At 41.0% G+C, this 14,270-nt stretch overlaps 1 protein-coding gene across 4 annotated transcripts in view; it reads left to right on the top strand.

The window, feature by feature from the left end:
* The window catches only part of LOC118375825 (bone morphogenetic protein 1-like), a 51,945-nt gene that overhangs the window by 22,766 nt on the left and 14,909 nt on the right, over positions 1-14,270 (top strand). For all 4 annotated transcript variants that reach the window (XM_035762432.2, XM_035762433.2, XM_035762435.2 and 1 more), the window contains 5 exons: positions 2,026-2,128; positions 2,631-2,747; positions 5,066-5,211; positions 5,556-5,751; positions 6,138-6,263. In XM_035762432.2, coding sequence (XP_035618325.1) covers positions 2,026-2,128; positions 2,631-2,747; positions 5,066-5,211; positions 5,556-5,751; positions 6,138-6,263 — 688 coding nt within the window. The remainder of the gene's footprint in view (positions 1-2,025; positions 2,129-2,630; positions 2,748-5,065; positions 5,212-5,555; positions 5,752-6,137; positions 6,264-14,270) is intronic.

Raw genomic sequence — 14,270 nt, 5'->3', positions numbered from 1 at the left:
AAATACCTAACTAATCACACGTACACATAATTAAATCATAACTTGATTACAAATTACGTCATAAAGGAAAACGTCACTAGCGGGTGGAACAGATATGACAGCTTGTTACACAAAGGAAAAGGGGCTGAGTTGAGTGAAAGAGCGGGAGACTGAGGAACAAAGGAAAAAAGCTGTGCTATCGTAAATACAGTATCTTATGCAGTCTAAATTACCGCCCATTTGGAAAAGGAAAATGCAATAAATATTTACTCTGAGCTGCGCTTCAGTAGGTTGGTGGTAGATGGAAGACCGTGTTGCCAAACCGAGTCCTTTGTCCTTTGAAGAATGTCTCTTGGCTTCGTTCTGTAGTTATTATCTGAATCATTCTGACGTCGGACCGTCGTCCTCACATCCTCGGAACAGGAAGTTCTATTGTCGTCAAGGGCTTATATAGGAAGGGAGAACAGGGGTGTATTTTATAGTTTACAACCTCTGTCTCTTCAGGTGGGCTGGCCACTGAGTGAGCAGCCCTAACTTATGAAAACCCACATCTCACATTTTAGAAGCTAAAATCACATTCAAACATTTAAATTGAACAACAATTCCATGTGAATCCGATAACTCTGATGTGTAGACTTTCCACTGTAGAGTTTATGTCATATTATCATTGATGAGAATGTCTCAGATGACAACCGAACTGACATCATATTCATTAACCTGTAGTGACACCCCATCCCGTGAACGAGACCGTTGTCATCATCTGACACTAATTAGCATAACGCAACGGACATAAATCTTCCTAGAAAATCTTCCTACTCATGAAATCACAATATAAATATATTGGAACACAGCTTAGCCTTTTGTTAATCACCCGGTCATCTCAGATGTTCAAAATATGCTTTACAGCCAACGCTAGATTTAATTTGATTGCTTTTCTGATTTCCGTGACAAATGCAAGCATTTGTGTAAGTTTATCATAGCCTAGCATAGCATTATGCCTTGCTAGCAGCAGGCAACCTTGTCACGGAAATCAGAAAAGCAATCAAATTAAATTGTTTACCTTTGATGAACTTTGGATGTTTTCACTCACGAGACTCCCAGGTAGACAGCCAAAGTTCCGTTTGTTCTTCACGTTTGGCTGAGAAAACGCCTGAAATTATGGTCACCCCAACGCCGAAAAATATTCCAAATTAGCTCCATAATATCGACAGAAACATGGCAAACGTTGTTTAGAATCCATCCTCAATGTGTTTTTCTAATATCTATTCGATAATCTATCCGTTGGGACAAATCGTTTTTCACTAGGACCGATTGGAATAATGGCTACCTCTGTATTTTACGCGAGAATCTCTCTCGGAGCCACCATGTGACCACTTACACAATTTGGCTATTCTTCAACAGAAATGCGTAAAACTATGTCACAATGCTGTAGAAACCTTGGGGAATACGTAGAAAGTGTAAGCTCGTTGATGGTACATTCACAGCTGAATAGGGAGTCATTGGAACGCAGCGCTTTCAAAACCTGGGGCACTTCCAGATTGGATTTTTCTCAGGCTTTCGCCTGCAACATCAGTTCTGTTATACTCACAGACAATATCTTTACAGTCTTGGAAACGTTAGAGTGTTTTCTATCCAAAGGTGTCAATTATATGCATATTCTAGCATCTTTTCCTGACAAAATATCCCGTTTAAAACGGGAATGTTTTTTTTCCCAAAAATGGAAATACTGCCCCCTAACACCAAGAGGTTTTAAGTACCACCACATATGTTCAATTGTTCGGATTACCAGAATATAGTTAATTTCCCCCCACCTACTGATGTTCCCAGAATCTCTATGTTGACCAAGTTTTTTTTTTTTTTTTTTACCTCAGAAGGGTAGAGAAGAAAAATGGGGAAAGAGGTATTTATGACTGTCATAAACCTATCCCCCAGGCCAATGTCATGACACCTTTCTTTTATCTCTCCCTATCTTCATTTCTGTCTGTCTGCGTGTCTGTGTCTGTCTGTCTGTCTGCCTGTCTCTCTCTCTCTCTCGCTCACACACAGATAATTCTGAACATTACTGCTATGGACCTCTACAGGAGTCACTTGTGCTGGTATGACCATGTGGAGGTCCGAGACGGGTTCGGGAGAAAAGCCCCTCTGAAAGGTCTTTACTTGGAAAAAGATTTAGAGTCGAACCTATCCATAGAGAACTCTCCAGAGAGGTCTGCTATCTACATCTGCCAATAACTCTCAGAAAACATCCAATCAAGTTAATTTTCACCTGAGATTTTTAAATCCTAGAGCAGAAAAATGTTAGAATGGTTGGAATGTACAATATGTTCAGAATAATAGACTGATGCATAAAGATCAGACATTGCCAGCTGTCTGTGTAATAGTGATAAACTATTCCTCGGATTCAACCCAATCGCCCCTTTCCAGCTATGCACCTTTTAAAGACAGCGTTCCCTCATTCACAGAGACCGCATTCACAGTCAACTTTGCACATGTCGGCACCATCGGAAATGACCTTTAAATGTAAATCGCACAATAAGGTGGATCTAACTCAGATTGGAATGAATCTCAGCCCAGGAGCTGCCTATCTCAGTGTTGTTATACGTCATTACCCTGGAGTTGTTGTGGTGTTTTTGTTTTATCTTTTGCATCAGGCCGTTACTGTGGGGACAGTCTACCTGGCCCTATCGTTTCCACGGATAGTCGGCTATGGATAGAGTTCAGGAGCAGCAGCAATTGGGTGGGCAAGGGCTTCTCAGCCGTGTATGAAGGTAACATCAGCCGTTTGACTATAGTCCATATTGTTTATATTTTGTTTATATACAGTACCAGTCAAAAGTTTGGTCACATCTACTCGTTCAAGGGTTTTTCTTTATTTGTACAATTTTCTACATTGTAGATTAATAGTGAAGACATCACAACTATGAAATAACACATATGGAATCAGTTAAGAACAAATTCTTATGTACAAGGACAGCCTACTCCTTCCTCCCCATCGGGGAATTGAATCCCAGTCTCCCGCGTGCCCTCATTCTCTAATACAGACATGGCCTGCTCTCCCTTATGTAAGGAATTAGGCACTTTCCCATGTTTACTACATTATGTATTGTAGGCTATGTTTACTTGTCAGACTGCACAGTTGCCTAATAAACAAATGCAGGTGGATTACATCTTCAAAATGCTTTAAATGCTTTATTATCCAAATGTAAAAGCATGACAAATCACTATGGGAATAAATATAACTGATTTACATAAATATTAGAACAAAGTTGTCTCATGAAGGCAAAACATGTAGAATCCTCTAATCCTCTTATGCTGTAGCCTACTCGACCTTCACATTGTTCAGCTCCATATTTTCCATTCCATCCCAATGGAAACCCTGAGAGTTTTTTTTTCTTTTTCGGAATAGAAACACCATAATATTAAAATGAATTAAGCCAAATTTCTTAAAATCAATCCCATATACTATGTTATTACAAAAAAGGTTTTAAACTCTCTGGTAATGCCAACATGGAAGACTATCAAATGCTTCTCCAAGATGCCCTCTGGTGGTCAATCTAGCACTAAATCGCATTAACAGAAAAATGGCTGACAATTAAATAACGTGCCACAGACTGCTGCAGCAGCCCGCAAGGTGTGCTGCAGTATGACACAACTTTTAAAGGAGGAATCACTATACAGAATTTAGCTCTATTTGGTAAAATACCAAGTCCATATTATGGCAAGAACAGCTCAAATAAGCAAAGAGAAACACAGTCCATCATTACTTTAAGACATGAAGGTCAGTCAATGTGGAACATTTCAAGAACTTTGAAAGTTTCTTCAAGTGCAGTTGCAAAAACCATCAAGCACCATGATGAAACTGGCTATCATGAGGACCGCCACAGGAAAGGAAGACCCAGAGTTACCTCTGCTGCAGAGGATAAATTCATTGGAGTTACCAGCCTCAGAAATTGCAGCCCAAATAACTACTTCACAGAGTTCAAGTAACAGACATCTCAACATCAACTGGTAAGAGAAGACTGTGTGAATCAGGCCTTCATGGTTGAATTGCTGCAAAGAAACTAATACTAAAGGACACCAATAATAAGAAGAGCTTTTCTTGGGCCAAGAAACACGAGCAATGGACATAAGATCGGTGGAAATCTGTCCTTTGGTCCAATATGTCGAAATGTTAGATTTTTTGTTCTCATTGTGAGACGAAGAGTGGGTGAACGGATGATCTTCGCATGTTTGGTTCCCACCTTTAAGCATGGAGGAGGAGGTGTGATGGTGTGGGGGTGCTTTGCTAGTGACACTGTCAGTGATTTATTTAGACATCAAGGCACACTTAACCAGCATGGCTACCACAGCATTCTGCAGCGATACACCTTCCCATCTGGTTTGAGCTTAGTGAGACTATTATTTGTTTTTCAACAGGAGAATGACCCAAAACACAACTCCAGGCTGTGTAAGGTCTATTTGACCAAGATGGAGAGTGATGGAGTGCGGCATCAGATGATCTGGCCTCCACTATCACCCGATCTCAACTCAAATGAGATGGTTTGGAAAGAGTTGGACCGCAAAGTGAAGAAAAAGCAGCCAACAAGTGTTCAGCATATGTGGGACCTCCTTCAAGACTGTTGGTAAAGCATTCCAGGTGAATCTGGTTGAGAGAATGCCAACAGTGTGCAAAGCTGTCAAGGCAAATTCTACTTTGTAGAATCTAAAATCTAAATTATATTCTGATTTATTTAACACTGTTTTGGTTACTACATGACTCCATATGTGTTATTTCATAGTTTTGATGCCTTCACTATTACTCTACAATGTAGAACATAGTATAAAAAAAATACCCTTGAATGAGTAGGTGTGTCCAAGCTTTCACTGGTACTATATATATAGATAGATTATTTTCCCTTTTTTAGTGTCTGAAAAAAGCCTTCGTTTTCTGAAACATTCAAATTACGTAAGCTCTATGCACAGAAACTATTGCTTATCACTATATTCTCTTGATCTCAAAAGAAGGGGAAAAGGGTGAAGTTGATATTGTTGTTGGAAGAATTCATGGAAGTTATACCCCCCTCCTTCTGCTTCCCTCTCTCACTAGCCATCTGTGGGGGAGAGGTGAACAGGGACAATGGCCAGATCCAGTCACCCAACTACCCTGACGACTACCGACCCAACAAAGTGTGCGTGTGGAAGATCACAGTAGCACAGGATTTCCATGTGGGCCTCTCCTTCCAGTCATTTGAGGTAAAGACTGTGAGACGGAAAGGGAAGTTGAATGTAATTTTCACTCAATCCTGTACGAGACACCCAGACACTGCTAAGCAGGATGAATAATCGGCATTCAATCTGGGATGACAGCAGCCCATCCAGCACATCCTCTTACTGCCAATCGTATGGTCCAGACACTTGGAGATGTAGGACGTGCTGGATGGAGACTTCTTCTTTATCACTTACAGGAGGATACTGTCAAAATAATAGTCTAAATACTCATATTTAAAACCGACATAGCAGAGATGTGAATTTGTAGGACAGTTGGGCATCCTGTGTCAACATCCTCCCCAATCTTTCTTGCCTTATCTCTAACGTAGATTGAGAGGCATGACAGCTGTGCTTATGACTACCTGGAAGTGAGAGATGGGAACTCAGAGAGCAGTCCACTGCTGGGCCGCTTCTGTGGCCATGACAAACCAGACGACATCAAGACCAGCTCCAACCAGCTTTGGATGAAATTTGTGTCTGATGGATCAGTGAACAAGGCTGGATTTGCTGCCACCTTTTTCAAAGGTCAGATTACATTACATTTACATTTACATTCAGATGCCAAGAATAGTGTCCATCTGTGATTAGTGTTTATGATGGCACAGGATTGGGTCATATTTTGGGATGCCATGACCTCTGGGTGAGATGGAGTATATAAATGGAGTATATGATGAATTCTTTATTTCTGTGGACTGAAAATACAAAGGGAAGGATGTAGAATTTATGGTTTCCTAGAATGCTTTGCTAAATGTTCTCGTTCTTCTTTCATCATGGCATATTACGACGATGTCTGACGACTTTGATGAACATACAAAGGGGGGGAAGTGGAAGTAGTTATACAATGTGCAGTAGAACTGATGGTTCCTTTCTTCTTCTTAATTGCATATCACAACGGCGTCTGTGGGTGGTAGAGATGGACGAGTGTTGTAAGCCTGATAATGGGCGCTGTGAGCAGCGCTGTGTGAATACCCTGGGCAGCTACCGATGTGCCTGTGACCCTGGCTTTGAGCTCGCCTCAGACAGACGCAGCTGTGAGGGTGAGTGCAGGGGGTTATTACTTATCCATCTCCTAAAAACACCAATGTAGAATGAATCACACAACTTCACCATCCCACTCACTGGACAGTCTCAAGGTAATAGACAACTCAATCCACAGTCTCACATCACAAAATAATCATCTTTGCTATTGTCATAATTGATTAATGAGGTTCTCAGGAGAAAAATATCCCAATATTGACACTAGCGTAGCTGAAAAGCCCTCATAAGTCCCTGTCTAACTAAATGTTGATATTCTTTATCACTTGGACATAAATGTGTCAGATGCTTACTGTGGAGCATAAGTCATGGTTGGAGGATGTAGAAATGGTGCCCATTGTATACAGAATAGTGCTTAGTACTGTACGTCTTCATCTTCTGTAGGTTACATTACAGCCTTATTCTAAAATGGTTTAAGTTAAACATTTTCCTCAGCAATCTACACACAATACCCAATAATGGCAAAATGAAAACAGGTTTTTATAATTTTTTGCAAATGTGTTACAAATTTAAAAAACTACCTTATTTACATAAGTATTCAGACCCTTTGCTATGAGACTTGAAATTGAGCTCAGGTGCATCCTGTTTCCATTGATCATCCTTGATGTTTCTACAACTTGATTGGAGTCCACCTGTGGTAAATTCAATTGATTGGACATGATCTGGAAAAGCACACACCTGTCTATATAAGATGTCAGACCAAAAACCAAGCCATGAGGTCGAAGGAATTGTCCATAGAGCGCCGAGGCACATATCTGGGGAAGGGTACCAAAAAATGTCTGCAGCATTGAAGGTCCCCAAGAATACAGGGGCCTCCATCATTCTTAAATGGAAGAAGTTTGGAACCACCAAGACTCATCCTAGAGCTGGCCTCCCGGCCAAACTGAGCAATCGGGGGAGAAGGGCCTTGGTCAGGGAGGTGATAAAGAGCACAGAACAGTTAGGTGTTGGGTTTGGGGTCATAGAATGAAATAAATGAAACATTTTAAAGGAAAAAAACTAGGTGAAAAGCGTATCGGATTCTAAAAATCAAATGTTCAAATCAAAATTATTTATATAGCCCTTCTTACATCAGCTGATATATCAAAGTGCTGTACAGCAACCCAGCCTAAAACCCCAAACAGCAAGCAATGCAGGTGTAGAAGCACAGTGGCACAGCACATAGGTACACTTCAGGAAAAACTCCCTAGAAAGGCCAAAACCTAGGAGGAAACCTAGAGAGGAACCAAGCTCTGATGAGTGACCTGTCCTCTTCTGGCTGTGCCGGGTGGAGATTATAACAGAACATGACCAAGATGTTCAAATGTTCATAAGTGACCAGCATGGTCAAATAATAGTAATCACAGTGAACAGGTCAGGGTTCAACTGTTCTGCCAGGCAGAACAGTTGAAACTGGAGCAGCAGCACGGCCAGGTGGACTGGGGACAGCAAGGACTCGTCATGTCAGGTGGTCCTGAGGCATGGTCCTAGGGCTCAGGTCCTCCGAGAGAGAGAAAGAAAGAGAGAATTAGAGAGCGCATACTTAAATTCACACAGGACACTGGATAAGACAGGAGAAATACTCCAGATATAACAGAATGACCCTAGCCCCCCGACCCAAACTATTGTAGCATAAATACTGGAGGCTGAGACAGGAGGGGTCAGGAGACACTGTGGCCCCATCCGATGATACCCCCGGACAGGGCCAAACAGGCAGGATATAACCCCACCCACTTTGCCAAAGCACAGCCCCCACAACACTAGAGGGATATCTTCAACCACCAACTTACCATCCTGCAACAAGGCCGAGTATAACCCACAAAGATCTCCGCTACTGCACAACCCAGTGGGGGGGCAACCCAGACAGGAAGACCACGTCAGTGACTCAACCCAGTCAAGTGACGCACCCCTCCTAGGGTCAGCATGGAAGAGCACCAGTAAGCCAGTGACTCAGCCCCTGTAGTAGGGTTAGAGGCAGAGAATCACGGTGGATAGAGGGGAACCGGCCAGGCAGAGACAGCAAGGGCGGTTCGTTGCTCCAGTGCCTTTCCGTTCACCTTCACACTCCTTGGGCCAGACTACACTCAATCATAGGACCTACTGAGGAGATGAGTCTTCGATAAAGACTTAAAGGTTAAGACCGAGTCTACGTATCTCACATGGGTAGGCAGACCATTCCATAAAAATGTAGCTCTATAGGAGAAAGCCCTGCTTTAAGCTGTTTGCTTAGAAATTCTAGGGACATTTAAGAGGCCTGCGTCTTGTGACCGTAGCGTAACTGTAGGTACAGTGGGGCAAAAAAGTATTTAGTCAGCCTTTGTTGGCAATGACAGAGGTCAAACGTTTTCTATAAGTCTTCAAGGTTTTCCTACTGTTGCTGGTATTTTGGCCCATTCCTCCATGCAGATCTCCTCTAGAGCAGTGATGTTTTGGGGCTGTTGCTGGGCAACACGGACTTTCAACTCCCTCCAAAGATTTTCTATGGGTTGAGATCTGGAGACTGGCTAGGCCACTCCAGGACCTTGAAATGCTTCTTACGAAGCCACTCCTTCGTTGTCCGGGCGGTGTGTTTGGGATCATTGTCATGGTGAAAGACCCAGCCACATTTCATCTTCAATGCCCTTGCTGATAGGCTTTCACTCAAAATCTCACGATACATGGCCCCATTTATTCTTTAATTTACACGTATCAGTCGTCCTGGACCCTTTGCAGAAAAACAGCCCCAAAGCATGGTGTTTCCACCCCCATGCTTCACAGTAGGTATGGTGTTCTTTGGATGTAACTCAGCATTCTTTGTCCTCCAAACATGACAAGTTGAGTTTCTACAAAAAGTTATATTTTGGTTTCATCTGAACATATGACATTCTCCCAATCTTCTTCTGGATCATCCAAATGCTCTCTAGCAAACTTCAGATGGGCCTGGACATGTACTGGCTTTAGCAGGGGGACACGTCTGGCACTGCAGGATTTGAGTCCCTGGCGGCGTAGTGTGTTACTGATGGTAGGCTTTGTTACTTTGGTCCCAGCTCTCTGCAGGTCATTCACTAAGTGTGGTTCTGGGATTTTTGCTCGCCGTTCTTGTGATCATTTTGACCCCACGGGTGAGATCTTGCGTGGAGCCCCAGATCGAGGGAGATTATCAGTGGTCTTGTAGGTCTTCCATTTCCTAATAATTGCTCCTACAGTTGATTTCTTCAAACCAAGCTGCTTACCTATTTGCAGATTCAGTCTTCCCAGCCTGGTGCAGGTCTACAATTTTGTTTCTGGTGTCCTTTGATAACTCTTTGGTATTGTCCATAGTGGAGTTTGGAGTGTGACTATTTGAGGTTGTGGACAGGTGTCTTTTATACTGATAAGTTCAAACAGGTGCCATTAATACAGGTAACGAGTGGAGGACAGAGGAGCCTCTAAAGAAGACGTTGCAGGTCTGTGAGAGCCAGAAATCTTGCTTGTTTGTAGGTGACCAAATACTTTTTTTCCACCATAATTTGCAAATAAATTCATAAAAAAATCCTACAATGTGATTTTCTTGATTTTTTTCTCTCATTTTGTCTGTCATAGTTGAAGTGTACCTATGATGAAAATTACAGGCCTCATCTTTTTAAGTGAGATAGTCAGCCACCAATTGTGCAAGTTAAATACTTTTTTGCCCCACTGTATGTACGGCAGGATCAAATCAGAAAGATAGATAGGAGCAAGCCCATGTAATGCGGTGTAGGTTAGCAGTAAAACCTTGAAATCAGCCCTTGCCTTAACAGGAAGCCAGTGTAGGGAGGCTAGCACTGGAGTAATATGATCATTTTTTGGGGTTCTAGTCAGGATTCTAGCAGCTATATTTAGCACTAACTGAAGTTTTAGTGCTTTATCCGGGTAGCCGGAAAGTAGAGCATTGCAGTAGTTTAACCTAGAAGTAACAAAAGCATGGATTCATTTTTCTGCATCATTTTTGGACAGAACATTTCTGATTTTGCAATGTTACGTAAATGGAAAAAAGCTGTCCTTGAAACAGTCTTGATATGTTCGTCAAAAGAGAGATTAGGGTCCAGAGTAACACCGAGGTCCTTCAGTTTTATTTGAGACTGTACAACCATCAAGATTAATCATCAGATCCAACAGAAAATCTCTTTGTTTCTTGGGACTTGTCATCAGCATAGCAGTGAAAGTTAACATCATGTTTTCGAATGACATCCCCAAGAGGTAAAATATATAGTGAAAACAATAGTGATCCTAAAACTGAATCTTCAGTAAGATTCAGTTTAATGACAAATCATTGACCATTAATGCCATATTTGCAATGATTCATTTGTAAATTAATTAAGGGATAGCTAACTTTTTTTACACCTTATAGCCAGTCAGATGGTTCCTTTCCCTGAAAGTAGTCTATGGGCCAGGAGAAAATGTAATCCATGGTTCAGAGTGATCTAAATAGCCAATATTAACTTGAGGGGATTTTGGGCATGAATATTGAACTTTGTCTAATTCCCCCCATCTCCCACATATGTTTTTTTGTTAGCCATCTCACTATAAGGTGTAAACAAGTGAACTGTCCCTTTAATATCTTCAATTCATTCAGTTGAAATTGACCCCAAACCTGTTATGGGATATTCATTTTTAATGGAATATTGAGAGATTGAGATTTCGGTTGTTTTTCTACTTGTCAGATGAACTCATTAATACAATTGTTATGTTTCCGAAGTTAGCATGCTATGAGTCGTATATATATTTTTTAAAATATCATGACAATACCAGCACACTGTCAAATGCTCATTTGCAATCGATTAACAAAAACCTACTTACCAATTATTGCGGTCTCTTTTTCAGGATCCAATCCGTCTTTTTTCTCCCGATCTTCTCCCCTTTTAGCTTTGCCACCTAGAATTCTTCAAATAGTTCACTGTGTCATAAATAATTATCCAAAGACATAATGACGCAGCCAGATATTTAAATTTGAGTTAGTCATTATATTCTGACCTGTCTTATCTGTACAATGCTACAACTGACACATACATAGACTCTACCACAGCCATTGTCACTTAGAATTAGAATGAGCAGAACGGACATTCCCAACTGAAACGGTGTTGGTTTGGGTTAACAGCAAGTAGCCTATTTTCACAGGCGATCTCCGACACAACACCTGTTATCCTTATGGCCATTCTGAGATGGAGATCCCCAAAAAATTACACATTGTGATTTGATCTTCAAACTTGGAGAAAAATGAATAAAAATAATCTGCAAAACATGAATAATTCAGTCAGATGCTGTAAAGACTAGAAAGTTATGTAAGTACAGTAACATAATATATCCTCTGTATTTAATATAGTCATACTAGCTAATACATGAACCATACTCAATATTGAACCAGCTAACGTTAGCCGCTAACTTAATAGCAACCCTATAGGCTTGACAGGCTAGGGTTAGTGCAGTTAGCTTGGTGTTCGGTTATACAGTTTTCTAAAACAAAATACAGAAATGGTTAGTTGTCACAGGCGTCTTCTAGTGTTGTTGAGGGGAAGGGCCTAAAATAAGTGGATTACAACCACATAGTCATTGATTACAACAACAATATGAAACCATGTTTTATAAATACAATGTGATTCCATAACCCTATAGGCAGCCAAAATTATAGGGTACGAAAATAAACATTCATAGGTTTTTGTGCATTTTAAAAACTATTTTCTAGATGGTAGAATACTAGTGAAGACATCAAAACTATAAAATAACACATGGAATCATGTAGTAACCAAAAAAAGTGTTAACCCTTTGACCTGTACGATCTCGTATTTGTGATCATTATGTAATTGGAACAGTAGCAACACAGCGTATGAGGCAACAAATGCGTCTATACAGCATTGTTGTCTGAAAAGCATCTAAACAATGTTTTGTGCTGATGGGAAATAAAGGTCTTCACAACTTTATTCCTTAATTTCACCTTTTATTGTAAAAGATAAATGTGAAAGTCATCATCCAAACATCACATGGAACACATCCACAGCTAAACTCATTACATAAACCAGTCTAAATAACAGGTTGCACTGACAAAAAACAAAACTTAAGTTAGACACCTAACACTAGACTTGTTTACAATGTACCACATCTCTGGTGAACACAAGGGAGAAATGTAATATTGTTTAGAAAGGAGATGCGTGTCAGCTAAGCTAACAGCGTCTATATTCTTTATGATGGCAGCTATGTTTGTTTATGTTTGACTTGGTGAAAACTCCCTAATCCTAGAATGCCATTCACTATAAGACGCAAATAAACATAAAAAATTGCTGTGCCCATTGTCTGAAAAATATGAATTTAGTTTAGCCACATTTCAGCATATTACAAATATTCTATGTACTTGTTACAGTGTATACAAGAACCAGAGCACATGACTTGACAAGTCGTTTACTGTTAATGACAAAACGCAACACAAGTAAAATGTTATCACCTCACAGATCATCACCCCAAATACAAGCCAACTGCCTAGCCTAATCATATCACAAAAGCTAAACAAGGATGAAACCATTTTAATGGGATTTGTGGGGGGAGTTAATTTCATTTGTGGGTGTTTTTTCAAATCCATGGGGGTAGAAATGTATTGTGGGGGGATATGATGCAGGAAATATTACTATCATGGGGGATCAATCAATAAATTGGGGGCAAACACAGGATAAGTTTATACACTAAATAAAAATAAACCTCTTAGGGGGTCTGAACTGGTAACATTACAATCTGATGGTGTGAGCTTCCAACCTGTATAGATCACTGATGTCATGGTAATCTTGGTAATCCAAGATGGCATAGCAGTTCAGAGTTCGTCTTTAGTCCTCTTCTCCATATATCTTATACTCCCATATATATATATATATATATATACACACACAACTTTTTATTTTCCATAAACTCATCTTCAAAACACTCTCCTGCAACCCGCCTCACCAATTTATATTTATAAAAACACACATATTATTTACCTCAAATCTGTAATCCTCCAAGAAGATAGCCAGAAACTCCAAAAGCTAGCCAGATATTTATAAAAAAGTATTATTTACCTCAAATCTGTAATCCTCCAAGAAGATAGCCAGAAACTCCAAGAAGCTAGCCAGAAACTAGCCAGGAGCTAACCAGGAGCTAATCCAGAAGCTAATCCAGAAGCTAGTTCAGAAGCTAGTTCAGAAGCTAGTTCAGAAGCTAGTTCAGAAGCTAGTTAGCTTCTTTACTGGCAAATCGTTAGTATTCAGCTAACCACGGTTTGTGGTCATCAGCTATCCTTTAACTCGAAATCTATCGGCAGTTTTGTACGGCGCGGCTCGGAACGGAACATACCGGACCAATTTCTCTCTCCATGTCCCTGGATTTCAACCACTAACTCTGGAGATTCATACCTGGATCTCACAGCTAGCTAGCTGCTATCCGTGTGACTATCGGCTTTCGTCGATTCCGGAGCAAACATCAATTATTCCAGAGCTAGCCAGCTGAAGAGTTCCATCAATCACTCCTGGGCTGCAGTCACCTATCCGGACACGTTTTACTGCCTACGCGGAGCCCCACCGGGCCTTCACAACTGGACTGCCGATGTTATCTACCCGAAGGAGTTATCCGGCTGGCTCCTCCGTCGCGACGTTACCTGAACGCCCATCTGTGGCCTGCTAACCGTTAGCAGTCGATAAGACAGGTATCTGAATAGACAATCGGACAATTTATTTATTATTATTATTATTTTTTCTTCTTCTTGGGCCTCTATAACTATATCTATTGTTTTTATTTTTGTTGTTGTGTGATTTGGATTAATCCCCTCTACCACACGGAACCCCACTAATCTACAGACGGAACGCAAGAGGTGGCTAATAACAGACCTCCATCCTATGCTAGCTTGCTACCGATGGCCTGGCTAGCTGTCTAAATTGCCGTGACCCCCAACCAACCTCTCCACTCACCGGACCCTTTTGATCACTCGACTAAGCATGCCCCTCCTTAATGTCAATATGCCTTGTCCATTGCTATTCTGGTTAGTGTTTATTGGCTTATTTCACTGTAGAGCCTCT

This window comes from Oncorhynchus keta, chromosome 12 (assembly GCF_023373465.1).
Source record: "Oncorhynchus keta strain PuntledgeMale-10-30-2019 chromosome 12, Oket_V2, whole genome shotgun sequence".
NCBI lineage: Eukaryota > Metazoa > Chordata > Actinopteri > Salmoniformes > Salmonidae > Oncorhynchus > Oncorhynchus keta.
Note: the sequence above shows the minus strand (reverse complement) of the source record. Positions and strands in the feature narration are given on the sequence as shown.